The 16928-nt window shown below is 39.9% G+C and overlaps 1 protein-coding gene across 1 annotated transcript in view; it reads right to left on the bottom strand.

Moving 5' to 3' along the window:
• The window catches only part of LOC135224666 (mitogen-activated protein kinase-binding protein 1-like), a 280544-nt gene that overhangs the window by 30170 nt on the left and 233446 nt on the right, over positions 1-16928 (bottom strand). The window contains 7 exon segments of the mRNA XM_064263885.1: positions 44-115; positions 2036-2056; positions 4597-4731; positions 5135-5288; positions 5861-6039; positions 15151-15351; positions 16076-16211. Of these exon segments, the coding sequence (XP_064119955.1) occupies positions 44-115; positions 2036-2056; positions 4597-4731; positions 5135-5288; positions 5861-6039; positions 15151-15351; positions 16076-16211 (898 nt within the window).

Consider the following 16928-nt stretch of genomic DNA (forward strand, 5'->3'; position numbering starts at 1 on the left):
TGATGTAATATAAAGAAGTTCATCAGGTACAGGAAATACTCACCTCCATGTCATACAGGGTTGTTTTGCCAGCAACATTGTGACCTCTGGAAAACCATATTTCATTCTGTGGCGTCTGAAACAATACAAATGATGAGAAATTGTTGAATATACACAGAAAATATGGAAAATTATACCGTACATCCAAATCCAAGCAACTTTAAAACAGACATGCAAGACAAAGTAAAATTCTGGATTAAAAAACACTAAGGTTATATTAATTACACATAAAACATGGCTGTTGCTTTATCATAAAAAATTGTTAACATTTAACTTGAAATATTTCTGTACTAGTAAATTTCTCTACAGGCTATAAAGAACCATTATTTTTCCACTTCAAAATTGTCTACTGTACGGATGGTCACATCCTACTGAAATGACAAAGTACTGAAAATGGTTACACAAGAAGAGAGGTCTCAATGATGTTTTTAAAACCAAAAGATTACAAGAAAGCTGCAAATTGGTATTAAAAGAGATGATCTCCTCATTCATTGTGGATAAAAATAATGAACATTTATGTGGGGAGGCAATGGAAATAATCCTCATATACTAGTGGAAGGGGAGTAAGTGACTGCTTTTTACAATTAAATAAAGAGGAAAACATTAATGAACAATGATGACAAATAACAGAACATACAAGTTGACACATTACAGAACACTGGGACTCCCTTTGAAAAACCAAATATTTAAATTAATTAAACAATATTACCCTCAAGTTGAATCTTTTTTGCTCTTCTTTTTGAAATTGTTCTTAAGAGAGAAAAAACACTAAATTCAATATTGAAATCACCAATGACACTGCTTCTGTACGTCTTTTCAATAGGTTTCACAAACTGATGTAAGTAAAGTAACTATATTCACTGAAGACACAAGGCTACAACCACCATACACACTTCAGTGACGTGTTTCGTGACTGTAAACAAAACGCCCATCAGAAAAAACAAAGTATCTTGTGTAAGTAATCATACAAGTACCTTTAAATCATACTCATAGTCAGAAATACTGCCTAAATTTTCAGTATCAAAATAAAGGCCCACATGTCCTACTCAAACCTCAAGACTGCAAATTAAAATGTTTTATAAACAGTTAATTACATATACTAGTAAATGGTATTTTCCAAAGCTCTTTAATTCTCTTTAATACTTTTCAACATATTTCAAAAAGTGTCTTTTCCACACTGTAGTACACATTATGCATTACCTTGGGGACAAGAAGTTGCTATCTGGCCAGAGAGTTCTCTTGCATATATACAAATTAAAATTACATATGATGTCAACTACTGTAGAAATATAGCATTAAGAAAAAAAGCTAAATAGCAAGCATTCATAAATAAGGCAATGAGTTGTAGGCAAACTATCTTAGTGCTTGGCATTACCAAATAAACCAGATTTACAAAATACAGTACTTAAGTTGCCAATTACTGCTATACTAGATGAAATGACTTCACATCAAGTGAAAATGATTTAATGGAATCAGAGTGCACAACCTTAAATGCTATAAAAAATGAACATAATTTCCAAATATGGTAATAAACGATTTAAACTTCCTTTCATGATACTGGTATTTCTAATATTAAAAATTTCTTAAAATGGTTCTGTAAGTTTTTATCTTTATTGGGGAACATATAAAATATAAAATTAATAATAGTACTATTGCATACTGAGGTCATCAGGTTCATTACTATAAAGAGATGACAAACAAAACCTTCAATACAAAAGTCTGACAACCTCCTTCATGACTTTGAAAGAATAAATAGTCTCATGCTGAGCATCAGTTCTGGAAATGCTCTGGACAAAGTCAATGCGTACGCAGTTAGTCTTGATTTGCATGGAATAACTTGCCTAAAACATGAAGCCATGTTTTATATGTAAGTGCTTTATCTATCTCTAACGAAAAACTTTGTATTGATGCCCTGAATCTACTAAGCATGCTCCATAAACAACTGGGAAGAAAAGTAGTAAAAATAAAAAACAAAAATATGGCCAGATTCATTTACCCTCTTTTTGTCTAGTGATCCCTGAGCAACGGGAAGAAAAGAGAAAAAATTAATGGTTTGGCTCACAGAATCAAACATCGACTGAGTGCATTGCATCAACGAAGTTTTACTTTGTTCTTTTAAAGGAAGGGATGATTTTGTGGCTGATATTTAATAATGTGAGCATTAATGCATGGTGCTACTCTACAGCCTTAGGCCTCTAGATCTTAGTTTAAAACACTAAATACAGTAACGTACAAGCTTTTGAGAAAAATGCACATTATGTGGTAACTAGGGGGACTCTTCTGAACATCTCAACATTGTGAAACTAAAGATATAGTCATTTTTTTAAATACAGTAAGTATAACTAACAATTATTTTACTACTTACTAAATGCAGCTTAAAGCTAAACTTATCTTATTGCCTTAAACTAATAATCTTATGATGCCAAAGGTTTAAGCTATGGAAAATATATAGTCAAGAGAACGGAAAGTAGCAAGGGTAGACTTAAAAAAGTCAACTTTTCTGTACAGATCATTGTGAATTATTTCAAAATTCTGATATAATTCCTTTGAATCCTTTTTTGAAATACATAGTTAAAAACTTACAACGCTCTTGAAGCGAGTTTATGATGGCTATTAACAAACAGGTAGACATATCAACAGTCATCATTGCTCAAATCTAATATTTCAACAGAAAAAGAATGGAGCTGGAACCAAATTGTCATTTTCGCCATTTCCACGATGGTAGTTTCATGAATCTATAAAGTAAATATAAATGTAATTTCGTCCGTCGTCCAGGTCACATATTTTATTGGAGCACGTTACTTGTCAAAACTAACCTTTAATATAAGACATTCATAAACTCCAACACCATGGTGAAACTATATCGGTGTGTAAGAGGAAAGACAACTAAAAAATAATAACTTTCAATACAGCTAGAAAACACTGAAAAGAATGTAGTAACGCTAATGATAAACAGACACTACCCTACATATAAATGAGTTACCTTCCGAACGGCTGTTTGCATCTTGCAGCTTACAAAGTTTTTTCATCCTAAAACACAATACAGCACTGTACACTGTACACATAGTAGTACTGCATTTAATAGGGTAAAGTACTTTTCCTCTTAAGTCTTGTGCCAGTAATACTGGTGTGGATAAGATAAAAAATGTAAGTAATTTCCGGATCTTCTTCTTAAAGGACTTCAACAATTTACATACTACTGACAACGAACTACATCCATCAAATTATGACTTTCTTTACCACGGAAATACTAACCCAGTTCAAAGTCACTGTCCTAGTAATTACAATAAAAACATTCTCAGTAATATAACTGAGAAACTTTGAAATGATTCACAACTCTACACTGAAAGGTGGCAGTGTTTTAATAATACTTAAGACAGTCAAGTACAGCAGATTATAATTATATGTAATAAGTAAAAAGAGATTACTTAGAAACATAAACTACAGCAAATGATTTGCAGCCAGAATCTATTAATAAAATAAAAGGGTCAACAATTAAAGCATAAACCATATGACAGATTTAAGGAGATTTACACGCACACACGTTATGTAAAAACAAAAAAAAACAAAAAAAGTTATAGAAGATGTTCTAGTCTAGAGATAGAGGCCCCTATACCATTTCACATTACCCATCCTTTACTTCTTTAGCCAAGGCAGGCTGCAAAGAGTACTTGTAGGAACAGTATTAGCCCTAAATACTTTAAATACCTTTATGATCCACCATAGCTTACTAATTCAAGAAGGGTACCAGAAAATACTGTAAAATGTAGGAAAGGGTTACTTCCATAATTTACTGTAATTTTTGGGCAGTGGAAAGTATACTTATTCATTCTATACAGAATTTTCTGTCAAAACAGGAACTGCTTATTCATTATCTTTCTCCATAATATTTATGTTTCATCTTTACCCATTATTTCCTTACCATACTTAAGAGCTTTATCAAAAAATAACAGCACAAGTTTCACATACATTACTGTATACTTTTTGGACTTCTTTTGAATTGCTAAACAAGAATTAAGCAGAACCATATCAAAATAGGGATATTCTGTCCTGTCTTGGCTTCTTTTTCTTTTTCCTCAAGGCATACTTAATTAGTGTCTGTCTCGAATGTTTGTTTCAAATTTTTACTGCTATTTCTTTGACAGTAAGACCAGTGAAATACAAACTGATAATGTTTTACATAAAGCATTAACACAGACAGTAACCCATGACTACAAATTTAAAATGTTCCCTATTATGGAACCATTAAAGACTGCACATAAGTGCTTTATAAATTAAAATTCAAGCACTTGTTTATTTATTTTAATCACGATTTTATTGTCACTTAAACATGAAATGAACAAAGCCAATAAAGGCTAAATTCTTATCAAACACAAAATAAAAGCATAACGTTCATTCCATTTCATTTCCCGACGAAAGATGTCTCCACTGCATAGAGAAGCAACACCTCGATCTAAGCAAATTTAAAAAATAAAGACCTTGCTCCCTGACAACCAGGTACCCTATAACATTACCAAATCATCTTATACTATTTACAGAATTCAAAAGAGGCATTACCTGTGTAGCACTACGAAATATAATTGATCTGTCAGCACTGCATGACACCATCTGCAATGCACCATGAGTCTGATAGAACCGGACTGATGTTATTGCTGAAGAATGGTCATCCAAGGTTTGAACAAAGCTGTAATCCTGTAAAATTTATAATGTTTATTAAAATGTAGTTACAGTAAACCAACGTTCTTGAACAAATATTCCATCATGATAATTTACAGTAAGAGGAGGGCAAAATAAAGTGAAAATTATCCCTAACACCTTCTCCAAGTGAGACCCAAAGAAATTAGCACATTAGTTCCTTGATTACACAGTTTTTTTTAAATTAATTTTACCGTATTTCCTGCTGGCGCTAAAAGAATATCCTAATGTTAAGACCAAACGTTTCTTTTTTACACGAAAAACTAATGAAAATAAAAAGCTTAGTTGTTCTCAACAAAAGCGTTTCAATTTAACTAGATTTCACATGAAATTCAGATACAGTACTGAACATATGTAAGCTACTATGCATAAACAATACAGACACTGGAAGAAGCCTTACCTGGTCAACTGCAAAAACATGAATTAATCTGTCACGTGAAGCTGAAGCCAAGAATCTGTGGCCAGTGTCAGGGTTGGAATATTCTAGGCTTAAAACTTCTGCATCATGAGCTTCAATTTTGCAGAGTTCATCTAAAAATTGGAGCTCATGTACCCTGGAAACAAAGAGGTCAAATAACACTGAGGTTCATCAAGGAAATTGAGCGCTACTGAGGCAGAATTATTCTAGAAATATTAACAAATATACTGGTGCAGAAAATACCTGATTCCATTAGCCAATAATGGAAACTGCAAAATTTAGAGTATTTTAAAATATCAATATTCACATTAACAGTGGAAATAACTATATGAATTTATATTTGAAACAAATTGTAACTATTTTACTTTCAGGACGTTTATCAGCCTATTTCTTTGCATGAATGTACTGTTATAAGATCATAGATAGGAACAGTTCAATTTTAGTACAATAACTTGCACTACATTACAAATTTTTCCCAGTATTTACTTGTTTCTTAACAAACCTCATATCCAATTTATACCTATTTGAAAAGCTTAATTTATCTCTGACACCAATAAATCTGTCGCTTGAAAATAAAGTACACAAAATTTGAATAGCAGCTTTAACAATATGAAGATCATCTATGGCTCACTGCATTACAAATGGATTATCCACAAAAAGTAAAACGAATAAATACATCAATAACTATTGACAACACTGGCACCCTACCTGATGTTTCCAGCACGATCGCCTGATGCTAGATGCTTCCCATCCGGACTAACTCTGATGCAACGAACTCCGTTCCTCGAATCGTAAGGAGCATCGTTCCTGTCTCCACCTTGAGGACTGATATCTGTGTCTTTGATGAATCCCAAGTCAGGGTCCACATACAAGGTTTTCAGAAGCTCCTATGAAAACAAAACAAAAAGCTGGCTGGCAAAAGGCCTAAAGCTTACTGCAGCATGGGGTAGGGATCAATGTACCAAAGGGGACAAGGGGGCTATGTATAAACAGACAGCAAAGGTGATACAAAGCAAAGCACTTTCACAAACACCAACTTTGTTAAAACAGGGTATTCGTTGACATGAATAAAAACATATGGGTATGATATTTATAACCATGGTTCTCAAACTTGAGAAATCAGAGTGAACAACTTTCATATATTTGAAAACATATGAAAAATGATATATTTTCAAAGAAGGCCAAAATACTGTATAACTAAGGTCTTGAAACATGCAACAGGCTTTGAAGACCTGGAGCAAACAGTGCAATCAATATGACAGGAATCATCAACACATTTTTTAGAGGACTTTTTCCTATTATTTTTCCTTTTTAGAATGAAAAAGTACCGCTGTAAATGCATAAAAATTTGCAAATCTTCCTGGGGACCTAAAAATAACCCTGTCAGCGGGCATAGCTGTTCTCTACTTGGTGTGGAAAGTGAATAACTTTCATTAAAAGTAAAAATGTTATTGTTATTATACAATTAAGTTTGTTCATACTTACCTGGCAGATATATATATAGCTGTATTTTCTGACGTCCGACAGAAATTTCAAAACTCGCGGCACACGCAGTGGGCGGCCAGGTGGTAGTACCCATTCCCGCCGCTGGGAGGCGGATATCAGGAACCATTCCCATTTTCTATTCATATTATTATTAATGCCTCTGTCTCCTGAGGGGAGGAGGGCGGGCACTTTAATTATATATATCTGCCAGGTAAGTATGAACAAACTTAATTGTATAATAACAATAACATTTTGTTCATGCCACTTACCTGACAGATATATATATAGCTGAATCCCACCTTCGGATGGTGGGAAGAGACAGAATAGGATTTTTTAGGAAACTTAAATTAAGTAGATGATATACATCTTGGTTCCTCACCTGTTTGCAAAGTAGACTATGTGATTACTGTCACGTAAGGCTGCTTTTGCTTAAAACAGAGTTGCCAGCCAGGTGGAGACCTGTAGTGCTGGTGCGCTCTGGATGATCTGTCAACGGGTGCGAGACCTCAACGTGACAAGACCATCGAGGCCATACAAATGAGGGCAACGAAGCAACTGACCACCACCTGACCAACTATTCACAAAAAACCCCTTAAAACTAACTAAAGGATGGGAGATCTTCACATAAGACTCACCACAACCTAAAAACACAACAAACTAACCTAATCCTAACTAAGGGATAGGGAAAGAGCTACTTCCGGACCCCAATACTGTGTCCGCAGAAACGTATGGCCCCAGTGCATTACAATCGTCATAAATCGTTCTCACATCCCTTAGGTAAATGTGAGGCGAAGACGGAGTTTACTCCTCCAAAAGGTGCAATCAAGATGTCCTTGATTGACATGTTCTTTGGAAGGCAAGAGAGGTAGCGACGGCTTCGAACTTCGTGCGCTTTTACTCGGAAGAGGCTCAAATCAGTCTTCTGGAAAGATGAATGAGCTCCCGAATGATGTCCCTTAGAAAGAAAGCAACCGCATTCTTCGATAAAGGTAACTCTGGTCTCTTCACAGAGCACCAGAGATTACCTGAGGGACCTCTTACCTCTTTCGTTCTATGCACGTAGAACTTGAGAGCCTGACCGGGCACAGGACTCTCTCTGGTTCTTGGCCACCAGACTTGACATACCCTTGATCTCGAAAGTCTTCGGCCAAGGGTTCGAAGGATTTTCATTCTTTCGCCAAGAAAGTTGGGTTCAACGAGCAGACAGCATTGTCCCCTTTGAATCCCATTAACTTGCTAAACGCTTGAATTTCACTAACTCTCTTAGCCGTCGCAAGAGAAGTTAGGAAAGAGCCTTCCTTGTCAGGTTTCGAAGCGACGCTGCTGAAGCGGTTCGAAAGGGCTTGACATAAGGAATTTAAGGAGGACTACGTCAAGGTTCCATGATGGAGGTCTCATTTGAGGAACCTTCGAGGTCTCGAAAGACTTTAAAAGGTCATGAATGTCCTTGTTGTCAGACAGGTCGAGGCCTCTGTGCCTAAAAACCGCTGACAACATGCTTTTATATATCCCTTGATGGTAGGGACCGCTAATTTCTGCACATTCCTGAGGAAGAGCAGAAAATCAGCTATTTGGTTCACAGAGGTCGAGGAAGAGGAAACTCCCTCCTTTTTACACCATGCCCTGAAGGAAGCCCACTTCGATTGGTAAACAGCTCTTGTGGAAGCACGTCTCGCATGTGCGATTGCTCTCTGCAGCTGCTTTCGCAAAAACTCTCGCTCTGGCCAACTTTTCGATAGTCTGAACGCAGTCAGACCCAGAGCGGAGAGGTTTTGGGTAAACCTTTCGAAGTGCGGCTGTTTGAGTAGATCTTTCCTCCAGGGCAATGTCCTTGGTGAAAGTCTACAAGGAAAGCATGACCTCTGTCAACCATTCTCTCGCTGGCCACATCGGAGCGATCAGGGGTTAACCTCGTCCCTTCCGAGGCCGCAAACTTCCTCATGACTTCCCCCAAAATCTTGAATGGTGGGAAGGCGTACAAGTCTAGGCCCGTCCAATTCCAAAGCAAAGCGTCTACCGCGATTGCTTCTGGATCCAGGACCGGGGAGCAGTAAAGAGGAAGTCTCTTGGTCCTTGACGTCGCGAATAAGTCGACCAGTGGACGTCCCCACAACGTCCACGGGAGGTCTCGACAAACGTCTTCGTTCAAGGTCCATTCCGTCGGTAGGACTTGTTCCCGACGACTGAGAAGATCTGCCCTGACGTTTTGCACTCCTGCAATGAATCTCGTCAGGATAGTCACATTTTTTTCTCTTTGCCCACAGCAGAATCTCTCTCGCTAGGGAAAACAACGTTCTGGAGTGTGTTCCTCCCTTTTGGTTTTTTTAAATAAGCGAGTGCTGTGGTATTGTCCGAGTTTATCTGAACAATCTTGTTCTCCAAACTCCTTTCGAAGAACTGCAGGGACAGAAATACTGCTGCCAGTTCTTTGACATTTATATGCCAGCTACCTACCTGTTCCCTCTCCAGGAGCCTGACACTTCCTTCCCTCCTAGTGTTGCTCCCCATCCAGTGATGGAAGCGTCTGAAAACAACACTAGGTCTGGGGCTCAGAAGACTTAGGGACACGCCCTCCTGAAGCTTCTGAGGTCCAACCACCATCTTAGATGGTTCTTGATCGGAAGCGATATTCTCAATATGGCATTGAGATCGTCCTTGGCCTTCCACTCGTCCGCAAGGAAAAATTGGAGAGGCCTGATGTGCAGTCTTCCCAAGGAAACAAACCTTTCTAGCGAGGAAATGGTCCCCACGACTCATACCATTCCCTCGCCGAGCAGTCTCTTTCCTTAGAAAGGCTGAGATCTTTTCTAAGCCTAGCCGTGAACGTTCCTGGGACGGAAACGCTCGAAAAGCCACTGAATCCATCTGAATCCCCAGATACACGATGGACTGTGTTGGGGTCAGATGCGACTTTTCGAGGTTGACCAGAAGTCCCAGGGACTGCTTCGCTAGGGCTAAAGTGAACTGCAAGTCCTTCAGACACTTCTCTCTCGACGACGCTCTGATCAGCCAGTCGTCGAGGTACAGGGAAACTCTTATTCCCGAAGAGTGTAGCCACCTCGCTACGTTCTTCATTACTACTGTGAACTCCATTGGAGCCGTGGTCAGTCCCGAAACACATAGCTCTGAACTGCCACACTTTTTTGTCTAAGACAAACCTTAGATACTTTCTTGAAAGAGGGTGGATCGGGATGTGAAAGTACGCGTCCTGCAAGTCTAAGGACACCATCCAGTCGCCCGGTCTCAGGCTCCCAGAACAGAATGAGGCGTCTCCATCGTGAATTTGGTCTTTTCCACAAAAAGATTGAGCCTGCTTACATCTAGAACTGGACGCCAACCTGACGACTGCTTCGGTACTAGGAAGATCCTGTTTGTAAAAACCTGGAGACCCCAGGTCCGCAACTTGTTCCACCGCTCTTTTGTCGATCATCTGCTGAAGGAGATCGAACAATACTTTCTCTTTTCTCCCTGCTGATAGGATGGAGAAAGGTCTCTGGGAGTCGTAGAAAGAGGAGGAAGATCTAAAAAGGGGATCTTGTACCCCTGCTCCACGATCTTGAGGGACCAAGAGTCCGTGTCTCTCTCTCTCCACGCTCCCGCAAAAAACTTCAGTCTGGCTCCGACTGGTGTCTGAAGGACATGCTTCTCACTTGGAAGGCTTTGGCTTAAAGGAAGCTCCTTCCTCGTGAAAACCCTCTCCCTCGAGGAGCTGCTCTCGAGGGGGGAGCCCCACGAAAGGGCTTAACTTTCTTCGGCGGTCGAACGCAGCTGAGAGGTTGAAGGTACGGCTGACCGTCTTGTAGACTGGGCCAAAAGGTCCTGAGTTGCCTTCTCTGCAAACTGTTCGTCAGGTCCTTTACTAAAGTCTGGGGGAAGAGATGGTTCGAAAGAGGCGAAAACAGCAAATCCGCTTTCTGAGCTGGAGTTACCGAACGAGCTGTGAAGTTGCACAGCAAAGCTCTCTTTTTTAATAAAGCCGTTCCAAAATGAGATACGATCTCCTCCGAACCATCCCTGACGCTTTGTCCATACATGCTAACACGCTGGACAGCTCCCCAGACTGAGAGATTCTGGGCTTCTCGCTTGCAGATCCAGAACTCCCAAACACCAGTCAAGGAAGTTGAACACTTCCAGCGTCCTGAGCAGACCCTTCAAATGATGGTCAGTCTCCGAAGAGGTCCAGGTTACTTTAGCAGAGGGTAAAAGCGACCTCCTCTGCAAAATCCACTAGGCTGGAGAAATCTCCTTGAGCCGAAGAAGGGATACGAACTCCTACTTCATCTTTGGTTCTATACCAAATGCCCCTTTTCCGCTAAGTCTAGCTGGCGCAAGGCGAAGGTCGTCTTGCCTTGATCTCTCCTTCGTATCATCTAATCTTGGAGTTTCTTAAAGGCAACGTTTCGTGGAGAGAGAAGTTTTCATCTCTACAAACTCCGGGGTTTTTCCAGTTTTAGATGAAGAAAACTGCGAAGGAGGAGACTTGGGAGCTGCGGGCTGAAACTTGTCTTCAAAAGAAGAACGCAAGAGTTGCACGAGGACTTTATAGTCCGAGATTGAAGGGGCCGCAGAAGGTTCCTCTTCAACCGATTCAGCCGAACTACTTAGCTCTCCTTCTTCTCTAAACGGAAGAGGAGACCGTCTGTCCGGAGAGGGCGTCCTAATGTCGGGTCTTGGCTTGATCAAAGGACCCCTATCCTTGCTAGAGGCAGCCGTATTTCGGCTGTCTTCTCTATGACGCTTACTACTCGATGAAGGTAGAGCGTCCTGACGAGGACGAGCGTCCTTAGCGCCATCCGCGGCAGTCTCACTTGCCAGAGAAGCGTCCTTACGTTTCTCAAACGAAAGGGAAGACCTTTTCGCTGGAATACGTGCCTGTGCGCGTAAACTAGCGTCTGGGGGTACGACTTCTTGGTCGGAATCCCCAAAAACGTCTTGAAAAGAGCCCTGAACGTCCTGGCGAGCTTCCTGCCAAGCGTCCTGGCGAGCGTCCTGGCGAGCGTCCTGGCGAGCGTCCTGTCTAGCGTCCTGGCGAGCGTCCTGACGAACGTCCTGCCTAGCGTCCTGCCAAGCGTCCTGACGAGCGTCCTGACGAGCGTCCTGCCGAACGTCCTGCCGAACGTCCTGCCAAGCGTCCCGCCTAGCGTCCTGCCCTAGCGTCCTTGATGAGCGTCCTGTCGAACGTTGTACAGAGCGTCCTCCTCAAAAGCGTCCTGACGTAACGTCCTTCTAGAGGACGAACGAGATCGGCGAATCGCCGAAGGAGAAGCGATCGGCGAACGAGACGAAGTAGGTGAAGGAGAAGGAGACTGCTTAGTCCTCTTGACAGGCAGTCTAAGGTCCTTCCTCCGCTTAGGCTCGACTGCTGCTGGGCGAGTCCTCTGAGCCATAAGCGAGGATAGCTGGTCCTGAAGGGACAAAAGAATGTTCTTCGTCGGGGAAGAATGAACAGAGGAAGCAGGACTGATCCTGTGAGAAGACGAGGGGCGAGGGGACGCCTCCTTCCTTCTCACAGGTACAGCTACCTGCTTCTCAGGTATACGCGCCTGTGCACGACAAACCCAGCGTCCTCATCGGAGGAGATCTTACCTCTTTTCTGAGGCGGAAAAGCGTCATACGCGTCCTCCGACGAAAGTGGCGAAAGAGGACGTGAAGCGTCCTCCGCACGAAACGTCCTTTTCAAAGGACGAGAGTCTCTCCGAGCGCTCCACCCCTTGCGCGGGGAGGACGCTTCGGAGGACGAAAAGCACTCTTTCAGGACGCGCGCTCGTGCGCGCTCCTTGGCAGCCTGGGACTTTGCTACAAGGCCTGCCCGAAGAAAGGGACGCCAGATCGGTGGGAAGCCCCCGTAACCCTCTTGCGCTTTCGACATACCTACTCCCTGGGTCTTGGGAGTCTGATAGAGGTCTAGGCCTAGAGGCATTATGGGGCCCGATCTGACGCCCCCTCCACAACACTGGGGCACGATCACACACTTGCACCGCCAGCCGTTTCTAAGGCTTTTCACTTTGGTCTCCAGAGTGCGAAGAGACTCCAAAATCAGAGAGAGAGCATTCGCTTCTCCCGACACAGAATCAGAGCCCGAAGGCCAACACAGGTTTTAGGGGTTGTAAACACTACAGGTGTTAATGTAGGAGAGATGTTAGCCTTACCTTTGGTAGACCACTCCTGGAGGAAGACCTCCTGATCCTATCGCGCTCCATTTAAGGCGATAGGACTCATATACTCTCCAATCATCATCGGTCAATTTTCTCACATTCATTGCACCGATTATCAATCAAACAAATAAGCCCCCTACAACTCATACATAATGTGGGGGTGGGGGTCTACCGATGCTTTCGGTAGCCTCACCTTACAATCAGCCCTCACACACACTCTGAAACTCACAGCACTTGATCCAGACATATCTTATATAGAAAAGTCAATCCAAAATCAAAAAACGGTCCACTATCGCGCATGCCAATTCAACAATCCAATTCAATACCAAAAAATCAATCAGATACTTAAAAGCGAGTCAAATTCCAACAAATCCTGAGCAGAGGCCTGTAAACAGTTGTTTACCGACGGCGACAGAAAAAAATATGAATAGAAATGGGAATGGTTCCTGAATATCCGCCTCCCAGCGGCGGGAATGGGTACTACCACCTGGCGCCCACTGCGTGTGCCGCGAGTTTTGAAATTTCTGTCGGACGTCAGAAAATACAGCTATATATATATCTGTCAGGTAAGTGGCATGAACAAATTTAAGGTTTCATAGTTATGACAAGATGTAAATTCTTTTGAAATCCTCATTCAAAATTAAAATTGCTCCAGTAGACAAATTCTTAAATAATACTTATCTATTTATTTACTCAGAAAATCCTGGTATATGGCATGACTGATTATGATTATGACAACTGATTAGGTGTTTGGGAACCAAAGCTTGAAATACAACAGAGTACACTACATGTATTTTTAAGAAAAGTTAACAGAGGTTTATATTTCCATAACAAACAATTTATAATTAAGGTACATCTTGACATAACAAAACAAAAAAGTTCTGCAGCACTCACAGGAAATTAAAGGGATTAACTGCAAGACAACAATCTAACGTGTTAGCATGTACACTTTATATACTTCAATGTAGGTGATGTACAAAATTTGTAAATGGAATAAATTGTCTGAATGTATCGGCAAACATGCATTATCCTCTGTATGTCAGTGTTCTCAGGTACAATGTAAAACACGAGTAATCTTATGTCCACGCTCAAATACTTGTAGTTTTATTCACACGAGAGCAGGCAAGCAAAAATCAATTCTAAAGACATCTGAATACTGTACCTAAATGTCTCTTCCTACGAAGATAATTACAGAGCAAAGAATATTCACAAATGATCTATTTTTTTGTTACAACCAAGCCTGCAAAAACCTATTTGCATGATCATCCATTTTATATCAGCAACAATATGCAAAAAGCAGACAACCTAATGTTCCTTAAGTAATATGAAATATTACCATTCGACTCAAGGGAACATGCAAAACGTAATGACTGAAAATGCAAATAACTTTCAAATGAATAAAATAAAGGCTTTCCTATGAGAATACAGTATACAATGTTACAAGCCGCTGGAGTATAAAAAATATGCAAATCTTCAATAAAATCTTTTCGGAGCTATTTAGTGAATTCTATAAACACTTCACCTTAACAGTTACCAGTTCTTAGTGCAGTAAAAGTCAATCTCTAAATAATCACATATACAAGTTAACTTTACTTTATCCAATATGACAACTGGGTATCCCAACATCCAACATAAATATATGAAGGTTTCAAATTGTCACACTCTTAATGTCCTTACTTCTTTGGCAGAAGACGAACAAGAATATTGAATTAAAATTGTAGCTAACACTATATTATTTTATAAATCTATACACAAATAAACACACACACACACACAAAGAAACATCAGAAAAACTGCAATACCGATTCAAATTCCTGCAAAAGCATAAAGCAATGCATGCAAAGAGCACAGTAATAAGTCAAGATACTGACTGTTATAACATGGAAATAAAAAAAAGGAGCCTACTAAAAAAACTGATAAAACTCCATAACCTTCCCTGCTGTAGGATTTGATATATTTTAATGACAATTCAAAGAAAATGTAGCAGAGCACTTGGCGCCTTGAGAGAGTGAAACGAGAGATTAAAAATAAACGTCTATTTGTTCAGCCTATGGAAGACTATGCAAAGCACAAGATCTGCTACAGTGGTAGTACATTCCTAAAATAAGCAAAATCTTTGCGAGATGAAAAACTACAAAAATATAGCAAACGCTACAGAAAAAAACAGATCTTATAATAGTTTCCAAAACACTGAGAGGCAAGAAACATATCTACCACACTGAACTAGATATCATCAGACACTGAAACTATACCAACAGACCCAGAATACTGATTTAATAGTGTACCATATTTACTTATTTTTTCACACCTGAAAGTTCACTCATTTCTATTCCCCAATAATGACAAGAGAATGCTTACACTGCTGTAGATGTTCCTTTTATATAACGTGTTTCCTGGCATTGATGGGTTGATGTTCCATATACGAATGGTGTCGTCTGAAGAACACGTGATAAAGGACCCAGGAGGCATGACACCTTTAATTGCTTCCCCATGAGTCGGGTAGGTTTCAACTCCCCATATGCATGCTGAATGGTACAGGTAAGAATGGGATTTGCCCACCTGAAAAAACAACAGTGTATTTAATAAGGTTATAAATAAAACTACAATGTCATTACATAAATGATGACTCGGGTATTGTAATCAATAAAGAGGCAGTAAAAGTTTCTGATTTCATGCAAAGGAACTGAAAGAGGACATTACCTCCCATATAATACTACTTCTGTTTTTTCTGTATCTCTCTTTTGGATAATAAACCCATTTTCCCTAATTTATTGTGAACTGTGAAATAAAACTCCTAGTTCCCTACATACTTTTTAAAAAATGAATACTACCCTACACTTAATGAATCCTTACTAAAGAACAGCCTTCCTATGATCCATAAACTTACTACAACCAAACTGTCCTGTATGACTGCTCAACACAAGTGTTGTAATTGTATAATGATAACCCACTAGATTAGAATAGGCGTACTACACTTATCATTAATTTCCATCTCATCTGATATAACAGCTGTTCTGTTTTGTAATACATAATTAAAACTACTTCTACGACGTCTCGTCAAAATGAGGACACAAAAAAATGTGCCTCTGGTACTAAACTGTCATATCTAAATTTAATGTATCATTTATAGGTAAAACACAAAAACAAAGCAGTGACAGGACAGCTGAAATAATAAAAGGACATACCATCCATAACATGGTCATACTGTACAGTAACAATAAAAATAATGACAAGAAGTTTACATACAATTGTCAAAATATATATTGAATAAAAGTTTACATACCCTTTTAATATCAGTCACATCCCACACATACATGGAATGATCATTGTACACAGCAGTCACCTTGTGGTTGTTTTCATCGTACGACACGGCAATGGTATCAGGATACTTGGCATTGTTTGGATGGGCCGCCATGTGACTGCGCAAGAAAAATTGGGCCGACCTTAATGATGGCACTCCAAAAAGGTGACAAAAAACCCACTAGTGCTCATTAACCGTTAGTGACAAAAAACAAACAATGCAGCACATGGTATGTATTAGGAAAAATTTAACTCCTATGGTAAAAATCAAACTTATTAGATTTGTGAAAACATCTGGTAAGAAAAAGCTTTTGGTAAGAGCACATTAAAACACGAGTACAAAAACAGAAGGGGGGTGTGACAAATGGTGCATGTAGAGAGAGAGAGAGAGAGAGAGAGAGAGAGAGAGAGAGAGAGAGAGAGAGAGAGAGAGAGAGAGAGAGAGAGAGAGAGAGAGAGAGAGAGTTTAAGTTAGGGTTCTGTAATCCACTCAGGATTACAATGTACTGTTTTATTCTTGTAAAAGATTGCCATTTTCTTTAAAATGCACAGGCCAGTGGGACAGGCAGATAAATGAAAATAAAGGGGTTAAGAAAAAATTGGAACTTGGTCCTGAAGGAGGTAAAAGACTGCATCATGGAAAACAGAAGTTACAGGAGTTGGAAGAGACACATGGAAGAATCACAGATAAGAAGCCAAGGAGATCTCTTGACAGAGGAGTATCAAAAAGTAACATACATGGCTTTTTCACTCTGCATTTCAGTCTAAGACAAAGTAAAGATATTTCTATAAAACTGACGAGCAATGAGCCTAAGTACGAAGGCCAATTGCCAAAT

This window comes from Macrobrachium nipponense, chromosome 12 (assembly GCF_015104395.2).
Source record: "Macrobrachium nipponense isolate FS-2020 chromosome 12, ASM1510439v2, whole genome shotgun sequence".
NCBI lineage: Eukaryota > Metazoa > Arthropoda > Malacostraca > Decapoda > Palaemonidae > Macrobrachium > Macrobrachium nipponense.